This window comes from Humulus lupulus, chromosome 1 (genome assembly GCF_963169125.1).
Source record: "Humulus lupulus chromosome 1, drHumLupu1.1, whole genome shotgun sequence".
Lineage (NCBI taxonomy): Eukaryota > Viridiplantae > Streptophyta > Magnoliopsida > Rosales > Cannabaceae > Humulus > Humulus lupulus.
The window spans coordinates 136,614,340-136,632,881 of NC_084793.1; the positions used below are offsets into that span (position 1 = coordinate 136,614,340).

Below are 18,542 nucleotides of genomic sequence, written 5' to 3' on the forward strand. Positions count from 1 at the left end.
TACTCCAGACATGGAGATACGATCAGCCCTCCTGGCCAGCATGATCGACATAGAGAAAAGTGTCAAACAGCTGGTCACGGAGGCCAATCTGAGACTAGTCGGCCTTTTGGCCCCTCATTAGGATGTGAGGGAGTCAACGGCGGGGAGTGCCACTGGCGGAGAGGTTCCCGAGCAGCACCTAGACGTGTCACAACCCCCTCCAAGGAGGCCCACTAGAGTAACAATCAAGGAACCCTCCAACACCCCGCGGGCTGCTGCTCCCCTCGCCCCAACGGGAAAGGGAAAAAAGAAAATTGCCGAACCCCTCGAGCCCCTCAACGAATCTTCAGATGATAACGGTACCGATTTCTCGCTCATAGATAGTTTGCCAATTCCCTATCACTTATTTGACGGGGACGGCAATTTTAAGTACGCTCCCAATTTAGATTCAGACTTCTTCATGCCAGAGAGTGAGTGTAACACTAGTAGAGTGTATAATGTAGCGACCAGTAATGATAGCTCAGGTATTTCACTTACAATTTTCTTTGTTTTTCTTCCTGACGTAACATACTCAATCGTTTATACTATCTCAATGTTCGTGTATTTGCTTCTCTTTCATACATGGACTCCGAGAACGTGTTTGACATATACAGTGCCCCTGAGGCTCCCGAAGCTCCCTCGAGCAAGAAGAAAACAAGCAAGAGGCATCCCAGGGAAAGCAGTCAAACGCCTCAAGCCAAGAAAGCCCGCACTGCAGGTCCTCCGGCTGACGGACCCTCAACAAATGTAACACCACCTCCTTCTCCTCACAAGCAGCAAACTCCCCCTGCTCCTGCCGGGTCGACACCATCTCCACCGGCCCCAACCAACCAAACTCAGCAGGCTGGTTCTGCTTCCACAGGGGGTGACATATCGAGTCGCGCCTTAAGACAAGTCAGAGACAGGGTCGCCAAAATTTTGAAGCGCGAACGTGTTGGAAATGTGCCCTGAAAGCATATGTAGTAGACACTGTTTTTATGAAATAAATAAATTGAATTTGTTATGCATATATTTTATGGACTGTATTATTCTATGATAATATTATGTAAATATCAGGAAAATTCCTAAGTTCATGTATGTAATCTCAAACACGTATTAGTACGGGAGGATTGTGTTTGAGATAAATGAACTTGAATAGTTCGCAGTAAAATAAAGTTATGGAATCTTTAGATTAATTACTGCAAGTACGGTCCACTAGTATTATGAATACATGTGATCTAGATCCAGATCACTAGTGTGGTAGGACACTTTAGTAGAGGTGCTTTATATATTAGAGAATATATAGAACTGGACCAGATATTTTTATTAATACTTAGTTAAATACCGTTTCGAAGTATTAATTAAATATATCAACTGATGATCATATACAAATAGTTCTTAATCCTGAAGTTACTATGAACTCCTGTTTATGTTATATGAGTTCTTTGATTCACTTGTTAGGGTCTGTCAGAATGATCAGGCTAGAAACTTTTGTTTTGGGAACTCATTAATATAGATGGCTGGGGACATAGTATACAGATATGGAATCTATACCTTCTCGCAAGAGATTGAATGATGGTTCTCTTAAGGGTTGACTTTTGGGATTGAAAGGTTATTGAGCTCAAATTCATAATTTAGTTATGAATTAACCTTCACTAGTAGAGGCAATGGTACTTAAGGAAACAAGAGATAATTAAAAGGGTAAAACGGTAATTTTATTCCCGATTAATTATGAACCATTATTAGAGGGTCAAGTTGTATGCAATGATTATATCAATGGACGCTTTATGATTATAAAGTACTCAGTAAATGAAATGTCTATAATTACAAGAGTGCAGTCTCATATTTATAGTGGAATAATCATGAGATTAATAAATTAAGATTATTTAATTAAAGAGTTTAATTAATAATCTCAAATTTATTGGAGCTTGGAATTATAGGTTCATAGGTCCCCATAGCGGCTCTATCAACACTTTTCAAGGTAAGAGATGATATGAAGGGAAAATAGTTTGAAGACATATTTAAGAAGAAATTTGTTCTTCAGGCCAAATATGCAATTATATGATAATAGTGATTAATTAATTAATTAATTACAAATTAGTTGTAGTTAATAAAATTAATTAATATTTAATTATTATATAATTTTCGAAATTATATTAAATAATTAAATTAATTTTCGAAATTTAATTAAATAATTAATTAATTATGATTTTCGAAATTATAATAAATTAAATATTTATTTTTGAAAATTTTGGATTTAATTAATTGGTAGAATTAATTAAATATCTTTATTTGAGTGGGAGATAATGATCTGATAAGTTCAAATTGGATTTGAATTTAAAAGATTAATATTTATTCAAATAATTAATTATATTTGATCATTAATTAAAAAGATAATTAATTTGAATTCAAATTTGAATTAGTTATCAGGTTGTTAGATCTTATCTGACAAAGTAATTTGAATAAATAATTAAATAACATTTGAAAAACCAATATCCCTAGAAATTAGGAAGCTACACGTTCACACACAATCCAGGACTATGTGTGGCGTGTAGGGCCAGCTTTTTTCAGAGATGGGATTTTCAATTTTATTTATTTAATTAATTAATTAATGGATAATTCAAAAAATTGGTTTTTGGATTTTTTCATTAATAGAATAATTAATTAATTAAAAAGTAAATTGTAAAATGGTTACAGATTTATTTTTTAAATTTTGAATATTTTCTGTTAAGTATGACTGATCAGAAAATTATTCAGAGAAGATAAGTGAAGAGAGTGAGACTACTTTGAACATTCGCTCTGTGAAAAATAGAACGATAGTTTTCTCTCCCTGAAAATAAAGAACCAATTCTCAAGCCTATTCTCTTGATCTCATGAGTTGAGTACATCAAGTAGAATCACAAATAAACTATCCTTCATTCTCTAAGTGCCTACACATTTCTTTAGGTGTAGAGAACGCTTTGGAAGATCTTGGTGTGAGTACGTAGGAGCGGCTTGGATAGGAAGATCGTTCTAAATACGAAAAGATAGCAAGGACACTTGATAGGCTTCAAGAGGTATGAATTCTATCCTTACCTTGATTATGATTAATGTATGTATATTAATGGATCCGCATATTTAAAGGTAGTTTAAATATGTTACAAAATTTTGTTGTACACTGGGCCAACCACACCACCATTCCGCTGCGTATTAGGAAACTCGTTCCTAACAGAACGTTGCCGAGAGGCGATGGCTTCGATTGAGACAATGGACGTCAACCAGATCCTAACCCGCGCATTGAATGAGTTTGCCAGTGTAAGTTATCTTTTTCTGTGGAGACAGCCCCTTTTATATTCTACAGTCAATCTAACCTTTGCTCTGATCACAGGAAATTTTAACCCTTACTAACGGTCGGCTCTGCTTGGGTGTCGTCACCTAGTAGTCCAAGTCTTTGGAGCAACGGCACATTGAAGAGCTTAAAGCTACCGAAGCGAAATACGCTGAGCAGCTTGAGGCGGTGCTCGAGGAGAAGAATAAATTGGCGGCGGAGCTAAGGGAGAAGCAGACTGCTCTGGATAAGGCCATCGAGCAAAAAGAAAACTTCAAGGAGTCTAACCGTATCAACTATTGCGAGGCTAAAAATCTCGAGCAGGAGTTGGCTGCGAGTAGACAAGAGACTACAACCTTGGAGGGCCGTATCGAGAAGCTTGAACAAGCCAACGCCAGTAATTTGGAAAGGTACAAGAACACCACGGGTAAGTGTTTTTATGACTTCTGGAAACACAACCAAGGGGTTGATTTCAGTTACCTTCTCGCGAACGCAAGGCATGCCGAGATAGCCCGCTGCGTTGCTCGACTGGCAGGAGAAGAGAGGGCAAGGGTACCTGCCTCGCCCGAAATCTCCTTAGCGACTGGCTTGGATGGGGCGGACAATGAAGCTACAGATGTCGTCAACCAGGGCACCCCTCAAGATCCTCCAGCCTCGTAGTCTGTAAAAAAAAAATTCTCTTAATTTTTCAAGTACACGGCCTACAGGTCGTGATGTAAAGACACTTATTTTCCAATTGATATTTATTGTTGCATGGGCAGCTTTTACTTTTATTTGAACAATTACATCCGAGCAGTGACTGCTCGTGGTGTAAAAGGATACATTTTGATATTATTATATATTTTCATATTATTATAACATCTGTTCGCATGACTGAACTTAGCATAGTACTTTGGTTTGGTTTAACAAAATACAAAATTTTGAAAAATACTCTAAGTACCCTAGCATGCTTTCACTTATTTTGCTCATGTGCTTACATACCTTTCGATATGCTTTGCTTACTAGATACCTTACCTGCCCCCCAAGTGATCGAGGAGCTTTAGGTCCTTGGTCACTTGCCTTGACCAAAACCTGTTTGAACAATACTGCTCGGAGCAAAATAATTAAAATTGTAATACAGCAAAACAACACACGTAATGAGCAAATACTTGTATAAAATACAATAATTGGCAAGAATGACTGGCTGCGCACAGTCCCTTATATTTCTCGTAATAAATGGACAAAGCGTGTGTGTACGAGTGATCAAAAAGATCTTACACTTATAAGCGATTAGTCACATAAAATGACCAACCCTTTTTCATTACTTGTAAAAAGTAAAATTAATACAAGCCAATCCTTTAAAAAGGACTGTTCATTGATAGTACTTGCGCAGGTGTTCTCCATTCCAATAGCAAGGAACGAGATCTCCATTTAAGTGAGCAAGTTTGTAGGTGCCTGTGTGAAGGACTTCTTCAATCTGGTATGGTCCTTCCCAATTAGGTCTGAGTACTCCAGCAGCTTGGTCGCAGGTGCTCAGGAAAAATCTTCGAAGTACCAGATCTCCAACACTGAATTTCCTTTCTCGAACTTTAGAATTGAAATACCGAGCGACCTTTTGCTGGTACGCAGCTACTCGGAGTTGGGCTTGCTCACGCTTCTCATCGACCAAGTCTAGGGATTCCATCAATAGTTGGTTATTCGAGCCCTGATCGTACGTGATTCTGCGATGAAAAGGCGAATCTAACTCAACAGGCAGCATAGCCTCATATCCATAAGCTAAAGAGAATGAAGTATGGCCTATTGCTGTTCGGTGGGAAGTTTTGTACGACCAAAGGACTTCAGGCAATTGTTCTGGCCATGCCCACTTAGCTTCTTCTAGTCTTTTCTTTAGTGTATCCTTTAGCGTTTTGTTGACCGCTTCAACTTGTCCATTTGCTTGGGGATGAGCAACTGAAGAAAAGCTATTGATAATGCCATGCCGTCCGCAAAAATCCGTGAATAAATCACTATCGAACTGGGTGCCGTTATCTGAGACGATTTTCCTTGGCAATCCATAGCGACAAACGATGTTTTTTATCACAAAATCCAGCACCTTCTTGGTCGTTATGGTTGCGAGAGGCTCGGCTTCAGCCCATTTAGTGAAGTAGTCGACGGCAACCACAGCATACTTGACGCCGCCCTTTCCTGTGGGCAAAGATCCAATTAGATCTATGCCCCAAACTACAAACGGCCACGGACTTTGCATCTGTTTAAGCTCATTAGGGGCTGCTCATGGGATTTTGGAGAACCTTTGGCACTTGTCGCACCTCCGCACAAACTCCATCGAGTCTTCATTCATCGTGGGCCAGAAGTATCCTTGCCTTAGTATCTTTTTTGACAAGCTTTGCCCCCCAGCGTGGTCTCCACAAAAGCCTTCGTGTACCTCTTTCATCAATTCTTTGGCCTTTTCTTTCGCAACACATCTAAGGAGTGGCATTGAGTATCCCCTTCAGTACAAGATTCCATCGACCAGGATATACCTAGCAGCCTGTCGCTGAAGGGTCCTAGCTTTGTTTCTGTCCGTTGGTAACACGCCTTGCGTCAGATACTCTATATATGGTGCCATCCATTTATCCGCCATCTGGATCACCATAGTGGTCTCCTCTGCTTGGATGCTTGGCATTGATAGCCACTCAACCGGCGCTATATTCAGAGTATCAGCATCCTTCGCACTTGCTAATTTGGCCAAAGCATCAGTATTGGAATTCTGGTCGTGAGGTACTTGCTGTAGGCTGTATTTGTTGAACTGAGCCAATAGATCTCTTGTTTTGTTTAGATAGACAACCATCTTTAAACCTCGCGCCTGGTATTCTCCCATGACTTGATTAACCACTAGCTGAGAATCACTGTAGATGTCAAGCACTTTTATATTCATGCCCCTGGCTAACCGCAACCCAAGGAGTAATGCTTCATACTCGGCCTCATTGTTAGAAGCAGTGAAGTCAAACCTGATTGCGCAGTGAAATCGATGCCCTTCCGGCGTTATCAATATCACTCCTACTCCAGTGTGGCACTCGTTAGAAGAACCATCTGTAAATAATTTCCATGAGGGAGCTTGGCTATGACACTCAGGCTCATTAGGATCTTCAATCCGCTCGCTATCTGTAAGCTTAGTGAATTCTACAATGAAGTCATCCAGGGCTTGCCCTTTTATTGCTGCTCGCGGCAAGTAAGATATATCAAACTGCCTAAGTTCGACCGACCATTTTAGCAATCTATCTGCAGCCTCTGGTTTTTGTAGGACTTGTCGTAGAGGTTGGTCGATCAAAATCGTTATTGGAAGGTCGCAGCTTCCTGGGGGCCAAAATTAGGCAATAGGCTAGCTTCTTGATGGGCGGGTACCGCTGTTCTGCTCCCATTAGCCTTTTGCTTACATAGTAAATGGCCTTCTGCACGCCTTCCTCCTCCCTTACTAAAATGACACTAGTAGCATATTCCGTGATCGCTAGGTAGATGAATAAAGTTTCTTTATCGACCAACTTTGACAGGATGGGTGGTTGTGCCATATGAGTTTTTAATGCTTGAAAGGCCTGCTTGCACTCCTCCGTCCACTCAAAAATTTTGTTTCCTCTAAGTAGATTAAAAAATGGAACGCACTTATTTGTTGACTTCGAAATGAATCTACTAAGAGCGGCAATTCTTCCTGTTAAACTTTGAACATCCTTAATCTTTGCTGGCGATTTCATATCGATCAGGGCTTTAATCTTCTTGGGATTGGCTTCAATTCCTCTCACGTTAACTATAAATCCCAAGAACTTCCCTGATCCTACTCCGAAAGAGCATTTAAGGGGATTCAGCTTCATCTGATATTTGTTCAAGATGTTGAAGCACTCCTGCAAACCCTTTATATGCCCTTCTACTTTCTTCAACTTGACCAGCATGTCATCGACGTAGACCTCCATGTTTGTGCTGATAAGTTCCTTAAACATGTGGTTGACTAGTCGCACCAGCATTTTTCAAACCGAAGGGCATTACTTTGTAATAGTAAAGCCTTGTATCAGTTCGAAAGCTAGTGTGATCCTCATCAAGGGGATGCATACTAATCTGATTATACCTGGAGTATGCATCCATGAATGAGAGAATGTCATGTCCTGCGGTGGCGTCGACTTGCTGGTCGATTCTAGGGAGTGGGAAACAATCTTTCGGGTAAGCTTTATTAAGGTCGGTAAAATCCACGCACGTGCACCATTTGCCGTTCGGCTTGGGAACTAGCATGGGATTTGAGACCCACGATGGATAAAACGCCACCCTGATGAACCCATTCTCCTTCAACTTTTCAACTTCTTCTTTTAAGGTCCTTGATCTATCTTTGTCGAGCAGCCTTCTTTTTTGTGTTTAGGACATGGCTAATGACTGCAGGGTCTATCCCGACCATGTCTTTGTGCGACCAGGCAAAGACTTCCTGGTTCCTCCTTAAAAACTCCACCAGTGCTTGTTTTGTCGTTGTCTCTAAGTTTTTACCGACTTTCACAACTCTGGTCAGATTTTCTTCATCGAGTTGGACCTCTTCAAGGTCCTCAATGGGTCCAATTTCTTCCTCAAAATCCCCAAAGTGAGGATCCAAATCCCTATCCTCACTTTGGGCAACGCCCTATTTGGTGACATTATCACCCGAGTGGGCCTGAGCATTAGTTGCCACTCGCAACTCTTTCTCGGGAGCATCTCTCGATACACCCTTCTTTGCCTTGGTGATCGAGGCATTATAGCACTCCCTTGCTTCCCATTGATTCCCTAAGATGCATCCTACCCCTGCGTCGATCGGGAATTTCATGGCAAGGTGCCATATCGAGGTGACGGCTCGTAGGTCGACCAGAATTGGTCTCCCAATTACAGCATTGTATGATGAAGGACAATAAACTACTATGAAAGTAGTGAGTAATGTCCTATTAGCAGGCGCATTACCTGCTATAACTGGAAGCCTAATCGATCTTGTTGGGGCAAGCCCTTCACCAGAAAAACCATAAATGGTTTGGTTGCATGGCTCCAGGTCTTTGACGGACAGCTTCATTCTTTCCAGCGAAGACTTGTATAGGATGTTGACCGAACTCCCTGTATCGACCAACACCCTTTTCACCATCATGTTGGCAATTTGTATGTCTACGACCAGCGAATCGGAGTGTGGGAATCGTACGTGCTGAGCATTGTCATCAGAGAAGGTTATCAATTCCTCCTCTATACGAGCCTTTTTTGGTGCTCGATCTTCCACACTCATCATCTCGATGTCCTGGTCATGGCGTAGGGTTTGAGCGTATCGTTCCCTTGCCTTCCCACTGTCTCCTGCAAGATGCGGGCCTCCGCAAATGGTGAGTAAAGTGCCTGCCACAGGAGCTGGCTGTAGAGGTGGCGAGCGTTGGCGTGCAGGTGCCTGCTCATTTCCACCTTGAGACCCTCCTGCGGCTTGCACATATCTTCTCAAATGTCCCTGCCTGATCAAGAACTCAATCTCGTCTTTCAACTAGTTACATTCATTGGTGTTGTGCCCGTAGTCGTTGTGAAAATGACAGAACTTTGTCGTATCTCTCTTGGAGATATTGTAATGACCCAAAATCACTAATATGGCTTAAGGGCCTTGATTAGTGTGCCAGGAGTGCATAATTGGCTTATGTGTGAATTTATTGATTTAATGCATGATTACATTATAAGCATGCTTGTATGATTATATAAATGTAAATGTGGTTAAATGTTATATTTGTGAGAACCACATTATTATGTGGGTAAATCTGCAGCGGCCGACTTGAGGCGATCCTAGGGAGCTAGATAGCGGGAAAGTCACAACAGGGCCTAACGTTTGACTTTGGACAAGTCAAGGGGTATTTCAGGTATCGGGTAGTTATTTAGATTACCAGGTTATGAAAATAAATAATTGGAGATATATTTGAGGTTAGGAAGTCTAGGTGGGAACATTGGGGAACTTTACCATTTTGCCATCGGGGACGTTTCTGGTACCCCGAGCTTTGGGATTATCTTTATTGCTTAAGGATAGACTTAAGAAAATTTTAGAAAATAGTGGAACATAAAATAGACCGACCCTCTCCTTCCTTCTCTTTTTCTCTCTAAAAGGAAAAAAAATAATAGAACATAGAATTGAGGCTGGAATTCTGAAGACTAAAGCTGGGATTTAGAGGATTAGCTCAAGGATTGTCAAAGGAACTTAATCAAGGTTGAGGTAAGCATTGAATCCCATTTTCTGTGGTTGAAATTCTATGTTTTTGAGTGTGTTCTAAGAGGTTTTGGGTTTGTGGATTTGAAGATTAAATTGAAGCTAGAACCTTGGAAGTTAGCCCAGAAATCTCTTAAAGGAGTGGTTCTGTAGTTGAGGTAAGCTCGAATTCAAGGTTTAATGGCTGAATTATAGTGTTTCCATGGCTGGGTTTTGTGTTCTTGAGTTAGATAGTTTCAGTGATTGAAATAGGATTTTGATGGGTTTCTAGTCTAGGTTTTAGCTGGGTTATGTTGCTGGAATCTTGTGGGAAGTTTTTGGGTAGTTGAGTTGTGAAATTGGGGTAGTTTTGGATAAGTTTGCATGAGGTTTGAGAGTCAAAAATGGAGGTTTTTCTGGGTTCGAAGGGGTCGGGTCGTGGCATAGTTCTTGGTGAGCCGTAGCCCTACGAAGTTGATGTCTGCTGAGGAAGGAGGGCGGGCCGCGGCATGGTTTGAGTAGGGTCGCGGCCCGTGTTTGTTTTTGGGCATTGGGAGGCCTCTGGTTGGGGCCATGCCGCGGCATGGGTAGCTAATGCCGCGGCCCTTAAAAGCTTTTGGGATTTTGAGATTCTAGGCTTGGGAATTTAACCTAGGGTGCTCGGGATTGAATCTTTTACCATGTTTGGTGAAGTTCAATGTTCCGAAGACTAGAACTTTGTCTAGAAGCTCTTTTAAGATTGTTGATGGTATCATTTATCTTGGTTGTGACTAGGCGCTAAGCTAGGGCTCGGGGATCGGATCGCGCTCAAGGAGCATCGCTCGTAGCTAGTACACTTGGAAGCCAAAGGTAAGAAAACTGCACCCAGTTATGTATTTGTAATGGGACTAAGGGTTCCCTAATATGTATGCTTTGAAAGGATGGTATTATGCCATGTAAACAGTAAACCAACGACCTAAGAGTGCCAAAGGTTACACTAGCGCACAGGGTGCGGCTCGGCCACTGGTAGCCGAGGACAGCTTATTATGCACTGAGCTCGGTTTAAGCGGGCCGGAGTCAGTGGGGTAAACAAAGGGTGCGGCCTAAGTTGTCGGCCCTAGTTATTATGTGACTTGACTGTTACTAATGATTGGTTGCATCTTTGATTCCGATTACATGCTATGTGTTTAATGTGGAATGTTAAGTGTTTGATCGTGCTTAAAGGATTATTCTCTTGTTATGATTGTTGAGATGTGTATTATGTTTTCTTGCTGGGCCTTGGCTCACGGGTGCTACGTGGTGTAGGTAAAGGCAAGGGCAAACTTGATCAATCCTGACTTGGAGAGCTCTGTGAGTGGAATTTACATGACCAACTGCTCAGCCGCCACGGTTGAGAGGATAACAGGAACAGAAGAGTTATTAATATTTGTTTTACCTTAGAGTGGCTGACGGTAGTCTATATTGTGGAAATTTTGTAAATCAACTTTTAAACACTGTTCCTTTTTGGGATCCCATATGTAAATCTGTTTGAATATATGAAATGTATCTTTTGAGACCAAAACCATTTTAACCCTAGCACATTTATGGTTTAGTGACACGTTTTGACTAAATGACTTGATTAGCAAGTCCTGCACCTTTATAAGTACACAGTGTAGCGGTCCTGGCTATCCAGGGTGTTACAGATATCTTTTCTTATAGCTGTGGGTCGTTTGTAAGGCACGCTTGAGCTGGTCGCCTGGTAGACTTCAGCTCGGCTTTCGACAAGGGCCGAATCTTGGCTCGTATCGATTGCCTTTGGGGCGTTTACTCTCAGAAGTTGAGGGTTCATTGTTCGCCTATTTTCCACCATTCCTACCATTGCCATTCCCGTTGCCTTTGCCATTGCCATTGGGCTTTTCTGACCCATTGGTGGCTTTGGCGGGTTCTTCCTTGGCCCCTTTTCTTTAGTTGGCGATTTCCCTTCGTTGGCAATCGCGTCTTCCAGCTTGATATAACGATCAGCCCGATCCAAGAACTCTTGAGTACTTCTTACCCCATTCTTTCTGAGGCTACTCCAGAGGGATGAATGGCGCCTAACTTCAGCAGTTATAGCCATCATCTTACCCTCATCACCCACCGTCTTGGCTCTAGTTGCTGCTCGCATGAAGCGTTGGACATATTCTTTCAAGGGCTCTCCCTCTTTCTGGCATATCTCGACCAGCTGGTTGGCATCTGTGGGGTGTACGCGACCCGCGTAGAACTGTCCATAAAACTTTTTCACGAACATTTCCCAAGATACTATACTAGCAGGAGGGAACTTGAAGAACCACTCCTGAGCGGTGTCAGACAGTGTCACAGGGAAGATCCAGCAGCGAGTGTCTTCCGACACTTTTTGTATGTCCATTTGTATCTCAAACTTAATTACGTGAGATACTGGGTCTCCGTACCCATCGAATTTCGGCAACGTAGGCATCTTGAACTTACTGGGGATTTCGGCCGCAGCAATCCTTTGTACAAAGGGGGTGCCCCTCCTCCTATCGTACTCAATGTGGGATGTTCGTCCCCTGACAAGTTGCTGTACCGCCTGGTTCAGGGCATCAATCTGAGCCTGAACAGCTTCTGGGACTGCTGGGGCCACCGGTGCCGGGGGAGTGTACTCGTCGTGCCTCTCACGACGGTCGTTAAGTACGTCCCTAAGATCATCGTCTCTACGTCTCTGCTCGCTAGCTCCTAGCCGACTAAAGACGTTCGGCTGCCTAGGTTGCCCCCCAACGTTGTGGCTGGCTGGCCTATTTTCTCTAGGTGGGGGGCTTCTGCCTCCACCTCTTTCTTCATTTCTCCGGCTAGCATTTCCTCTGCCGGAATGAGCTTCATTATAGTCATGGACATCTCTGAATTATGGTTGACTACGGCGTGACCGACTGTTCACGCTATTTCCTCCTCGGGCTGGCATTTCCCAACCGTCAGGGGGAGGCCTACGCTGGTCGTTGGGTCCCCGTGCATTGTTATGTCGTGGGGGGCCCCTGACCGTAGAGCCTGACTCGATGTTCCTCTTGTTGGCAGACGGACACTGCCCCCTGCTCGGTAGATTCGGTTCTTCATCCCCTGGGCGTTTAGGGCTGCAGGGCAGCTGCCCTACCCTATTCTGCCTCAGGCGCTGGGGATTGCCTCGACTAGCCTGGGATGGAGGTTGCTGCTCGGGATCCCTAGGTGGGACATCATCCGTAGCCATTGGCGGCTGCTCCGGCCTTTGAAGGCTTGTTGGCTGGAGCGGATGGCTTGGATTGAGACCTCTTTGAGGTGGTGCGCTTGGTGGATGATCTGGTTGGGTGGCAAGTACAGCCTGACTCCTAGCTAGTTGGATGGCTGCTTCAAGGGCGGCCATGGCATCCCTCTGCCGACGATCCATTTCCGCCTGCCGCTCACTCAGCTCTTGGCACTGGCGTTCTATTTCCCTTTGCTGTAGCGCCATCGTCTCTGCAGCATTTTCCTGATCTGCCCTCAGATTAGCCAACTCATCTTGCAACACTCTCAGCATTGCCCTCAGCGTTTCAGAATCTAGTTCCTCCTTATCAAACTCCAAATGTGGTTCATTCTCAGCCACATTTGGGGGAGGAGGTTGGGATGGTGCAGCGCCAGCAGTCTGTCTAGTCTTCTTGGATGTTTTCGCCATTAGATTTTTTCACAGTTTCTTGTCAAACTCTCAATGAAAGCACCAGAATGTTGACCCCCGATTTTGCCAACGACACGGAGTCAAATATACGACAAAGGATAAAATGGCAAGTAAGAAAGATGATCTAATGGAAGTTAAGAAAACACCAAGGATTTATAGTGGTTCAACCCCAAAAGATGGTAATGACCTACGTCCACTTAGTGCTATTATTAAGATTGAATCTCAAAGGAGTGATCAAAGAACTAGGGTTCTTGAGTTTCACCAACCTTAGAAGAAATACAATAAAATGATGGATAATTGCATTATAGCTCTCTCTTTTTCTCTATCTTAGCAAAAAGATTCAGGAATCAAAAAGCCCATTCCTTGAGCTATTTCATGTATATTTATAGGCTCAAGGAGGGTTACATGTGCCAACATGACCAATCTTTCCTTAATAATCGCATATCAAGATAATAATGAAGAAATATTCAATGCAATTATTATAAGATTACAGTTTAAAAAGGAAATAAGTCAGGTTATACGACCAGCCTGGTCGTATCTAAAATTTAACCCCTGGCGAAACTGCGTGCCTCTGATCGATAGTCGAGCAGCACTTCTACCACGTGTCAACCACGTGTGAGAAATCCTTGCCACGTCATCTGCAGCCGTTTTTAGGGTAAACAAATAAAATTGGTAAGTCAAAAATAGTTTTTGATTTATTGAATTTTAAAAGATGGTGATAATAATGATCATCAATTTAAAATTTGAATTTTGAATATTGAATTTAAAATTTAAATTTTGAAATATGGTTGTCATCTTTTCCTTAAAAAAATAAATACCTTATTTTGTGGAATATTGATTTTTGTTAAATAAATAAATAAAAGAAAAATGAAAAATCCCTGAAAAGGGAATAGTAGGTCACCCATGACACAGTCCAGAGACTGTGCCATGCATGTACCAATTGCATTGATATTGTATCAGTATTGTTTTTATTTTATTTATTTATTTATTTAATAATTTGAAAATATTTTTTTTCAAATTTGGTAAGTTAGATATTTACCTAAATCAAATTCTATCATCATTATGATATTTTATTATATTACTATTATTATTATGAATAATAAGATAATAGAATTATCTCTATATGTATGATATAGAATAAAAAGAAGAAACAACATAAGAGATACGCAATACAGAGACAATTCAGAATAGTTCTCAGATTTTTTGTTAGACAAAGAGTCTTTCTTCTTCTTCTTCTTTATTCTAGCAATTTTCAGACCATAATCTAAGTTTTCTTGTGTTGAGAAATACTTGTGATTCCTAAAATTGCAAACTCATGTTCTCTATGTGCCCACACACATCTTGTGGTGTAGAGAATACTCCGGAAGATCGTGGTTTGAGTTCTTAAAGCATTGGATTGGAAGATCGAAAAATATACAAAAAGACTCAAGGACACTCGATAGACTTCAAGAGGTAATTGTTTATGTTCTTGATTTTTTTATATGTTATATATAAATATATTCTATATTTATTAAATTGTTACATGATTAATAATATTATATGTTAATGTTTCTAGATTGTTTTCTTGGTCATTTAAACTGTTTATATGATTAATGAAATTTTTTATTGCTGTACCCAAATGGGCCCACCACACCAATTTCGCTGCGTGCTCTGAATGTTTTTCTAACAGTGTTCTGACACTTCCAAATACAGGTACAATGGTTCCCCATCCACTGGTTTCAACAAGATTGGCGCTTGGGCCAGATGTTCCTTCAACTTTTGGAAGGCCTCTTCAAATTCGGTTGTCCACTCAAACCTCTAGTTTCCGCAAAGTATGTTGAAGAATGGGATGCACTTGTTTGTGGACTTCAATACAAAGCGGCTCAAAGCTGCTATCCTTCTCGTTGGGCTTTGAACATCTTTGTGTTTTCGTGGTGACGGCATGTCGATTAGGGCTCTGATCTTGTCCGGGTTAGCTTCTATCCCTCTTGAGCTTACTATGAAGCCCAGAAACTTCCCGAATGCCACGCCAAAAGTGCACTTCTTGGGATTTAGCTTCATCGTATACTTTCGAATAATGGCAAATGTTTCTTCCAAGTCATCTGTGTGTTGGGTCAATGTCTAAGACTTGACCAACATGTCAATTATATAGATGTCCATGTTCTTCCCCATTTGGTTACAGAACATTATGTTGACCAGTCTTTGATAGGTGGCCCTGACATTCTTGAGCCCAAAGGGCATGACGATGTAGCAGTATACACCCTTGTCCGTCTAGAAGCTAGTGTGTTCCTGGTCTGCTACATGCATCGAGATCTGGTTGTAGCCGGAGTAAGCATCCATGAAGCTTAACAACTCATACCTAGATGTAGCATCCACCATCTGGTCAATCCAGGGCAAAGGGAAGCAATCTTTGGGGCACGCCTTGTTAAGATCCATGAAGTCAATACAAGCCCTCCACGTTTTGTTTGGCTTCGGTACCAACACTGGATTGGCCAGCCAAATGGGATATAAGGCCTCCCAGATGAAGTTGATTGAGGACAACTTCTCGATTTCTAGCTTGATGGCCTACGCCCTTTCTGCGTCAGGGGCCTTCGCTTCTGTCGGACGAGACTGGTGTTTTCGTCAATGTTCAGGGCGTGGCATATGATGTTGCGATCGATCCCGGTCATATCTGAGTGAGACCAAGCCAGGACGTCCTAGTTCTCTTTCACCCGTGCAATTATGGCAGACCTGACCTTCAACTTCAAGTTTCTTCCTACTTGGATCACTTTGGTCGGGTCGGTGTCACTAATGCACACCTCCTCAACTTCCTCCATGAGCTCTAATGCCCTATCCGCCTTTATTCGCAGATCCAATTCGTCGTCCTTCCGAACAACCCTCTGTGTTGGTTGTGGTGGTGGGATTGGATCAACGTTTTCCTCTTTGAGAGGCTCTTTGCGGACCATGAAGATTGGTCGGGCGGAGACGTGATAACCTTTCCAGGCGCTCATCTGATCTCCCCGTACAGTTCTCACTCCGCCGTTATCACACTGGAACTTCATGCACAGATGGCAGATGGAGGTTATGGCGCCGAAGTCAACTAGAGTGTGGCACCCAAAGATCACATTGTACGCAGTGGGGAAATCCACCACCACGAAGTTTTAGTACTTGAACAAGCACTAAACTTCATTCCCAGCATCATTGGGAGTTGAATCTTGCCCATCGGGAGCAAATAATCCCCATTGAAACCATAGATCTACGTAGGGCAGGAGGCTAGGCCCGCCTCTATTAGCCCGATCGCCGTGAAGGCTGGCTTGAATAGGACATTGACGGATCTCCTGTCATCCACCAACACTCAGAACACTCATTTGTTGGTGATTTGGGCGTCAATGACCAAAGGGTCGTGATGCGGGAAGTGAACGTTCTGGGCATCTTCCTTTGTGAACGTTATGGGCAGGTTCATCAGCTTTGGACGTTGGGCTGGAGTTTGGACCAATGTGCACACCTCATGGTCTTGATCGAGCTCGCTGAGGTATCTTTTTTTATTGTTCTGAGACTGTCCTCCTAGGTGCGGGCCTCCTGATATGGTGGCCACGTGGCCATCTACCCGAGGAGGAGCGGTTCCGGGAGGATACGACATTCCGGCCCAAGAGCCATAGGGCCTCCAGGTAATTACACTATTGGGGCCCCCTAAGGGATCTGTGCTCCTGAACCAGGAGCATACCCTCCCTGAGGAGTTTGGCACGACACCTGTGTACCCATGGCCAAAGGTTGTCTGGGAGCTGTGGGCAGTCCCGGAACTCCTGTTGGCATCCTGACCCATTGATGGAGGTTGTCCCAGTTTGATCAAGTTCTCAATCTCGTCCTTCAGTTGACAACATTCCTCGATCGTGTGGCCCATGTCCTTGTGGTAGGCCACCTCTTGCTGGTGTCCCTCGAATTCTTTCCCCCTTTAAACATGGGGCTTGGTATTCGGTAATGGACTACATTGCTCGTTGCAAGATAGATGTTTTCCCAGGTGTCCACCAAGTTTGTATACTTTGTGTAACGACCCCAAATTCGCTAATGAGGCTTAAAGGCCTTGATTAGTATGTCGGGAGGGCATAATTGGGTTAAATATGGTTTGCATGAATATATTGATTTAAATGCATAATTATATGATTAATAATGCTTGTATGATTATATTGGTATTAATGTGATATATATATGGTAATGTGAGAACCACATTATTATGTGGGTAGGCTTGCAGAGCATGACTCGAGGCGATCCTAGGGCTAGATAGCGGGGAAAGTCACAACAGGGCTTAACAGTTGACTCTGGATAAGTCAGAGGTGCTTTAGGTATCGGGTAGTTATTTAGACTATCGGGTTATGAAAATAAATATATGGAGATATATTTGAGGTTAGGAAGTCTAGGTGGGAATATTGGGGAATTTTACCGTTTTTCCCTCGGGGATGTTTCCAGCACCCCGAGCCTCGGGATTGACTCAATGGGATAAGATTAGACTGAAGCTTTAGGAAAATAGTAGACAGAAAATTAAATCGACCTTTATTCTCAGCCTTGTCTCTCTATTCTCTCTTAAGGAAAACATAAGAAGTAAACAAAGGAATTTGCTTGAATTTGAGCTGGGAACTCAGAGGAATTCAGGAGTGATTTAGAGGCTTAGCTCAAGAATCAATCAAGAACTTAATCAAGACTAAGGTAAGCACTGAATTTCCTTTTCTGTGGTTAGAAATTCTGGGTTTTGGCTGGGTATTGAGGTAATTGTGGTTTTGATGTTTAAGGGCAGAATTAAGGAGGAAAGCTTGGGAATTAGCTTGGATTTGGCTTGGAGAAGTGGTTCAGTAGAAGAGGTAAGTCTAAATTCGTAATTTGGAGGTTTTAATCTAAGTTTGTATGGTTGGTTTTAGTGTTTTGAAGTTCTTGAGTTTCAGAAATTGAAAAGAGATTTTAGTGTGTGTTAGGCTGGGTTTTTCTGTTGAATTACTTTGTTTAAGTCATTCTAAAGGTGTTGGGATTAATTGGTTATGAATTGGGGAGCTATGGGATGGCTTTGGATGAGGTTTAGATGTTGAAAATGGTGGGTTTTCTGGGAACGAAGGGAAGGGTCGTGGCTCTATTCTTGAGCGCTGCGGCCCTAGGACGAAGATGAGCCAGGAGGGCTCGACCAAGGGTGAGCGCCGCGGTGCCCAAGGCAAGGGCCGCGGCACGTGTCTTCTTTCAGGCATGCCCTTGGTTCTGTTTTGAGGGCAGGGCCGCGGCTAAGCTTCAAGGGCCACAGTCCTTGGGTGCACACTTGAAAATTTGGGGATCTTAGGCATAGGAATGTGGTCTAGAATGCTCGGGATCGATTTCACCACCGTGCTTGGTGGAATTCGGATTCCCAGAAGTTAGTTTTGTATCTGGAAACCCTTATCTGAATATTAGTGGAACCCTATACCTTGGTTGTGACTAGGTAATAAAATCTTAGGCTTGGTAATGGATCGTGCTTG

At 42.7% G+C, this 18,542-nt stretch overlaps 1 protein-coding gene across 1 annotated transcript; it reads left to right on the forward strand.

Moving 5' to 3' along the window:
• The first annotated feature begins 600 nt into the window (after positions 1-600).
• Positions 601-969, forward strand: LOC133822415 (uncharacterized). The gene has a single exon (XM_062254751.1). The coding sequence runs from the start codon at positions 601-603 to the stop codon at positions 967-969; it is 369 nt and encodes a 122-aa protein (XP_062110735.1).
• Positions 970-18,542: the final 17,573 nt, after the last annotated feature.

Excerpts from the sequence above, each read along its gene's own strand:
- LOC133822415 (XM_062254751.1), top strand. The coding sequence starts at position 601 with ATGGACTCCGAGAACGTGTTTGACATATACAGTGCCCCTGAGGCTCCC.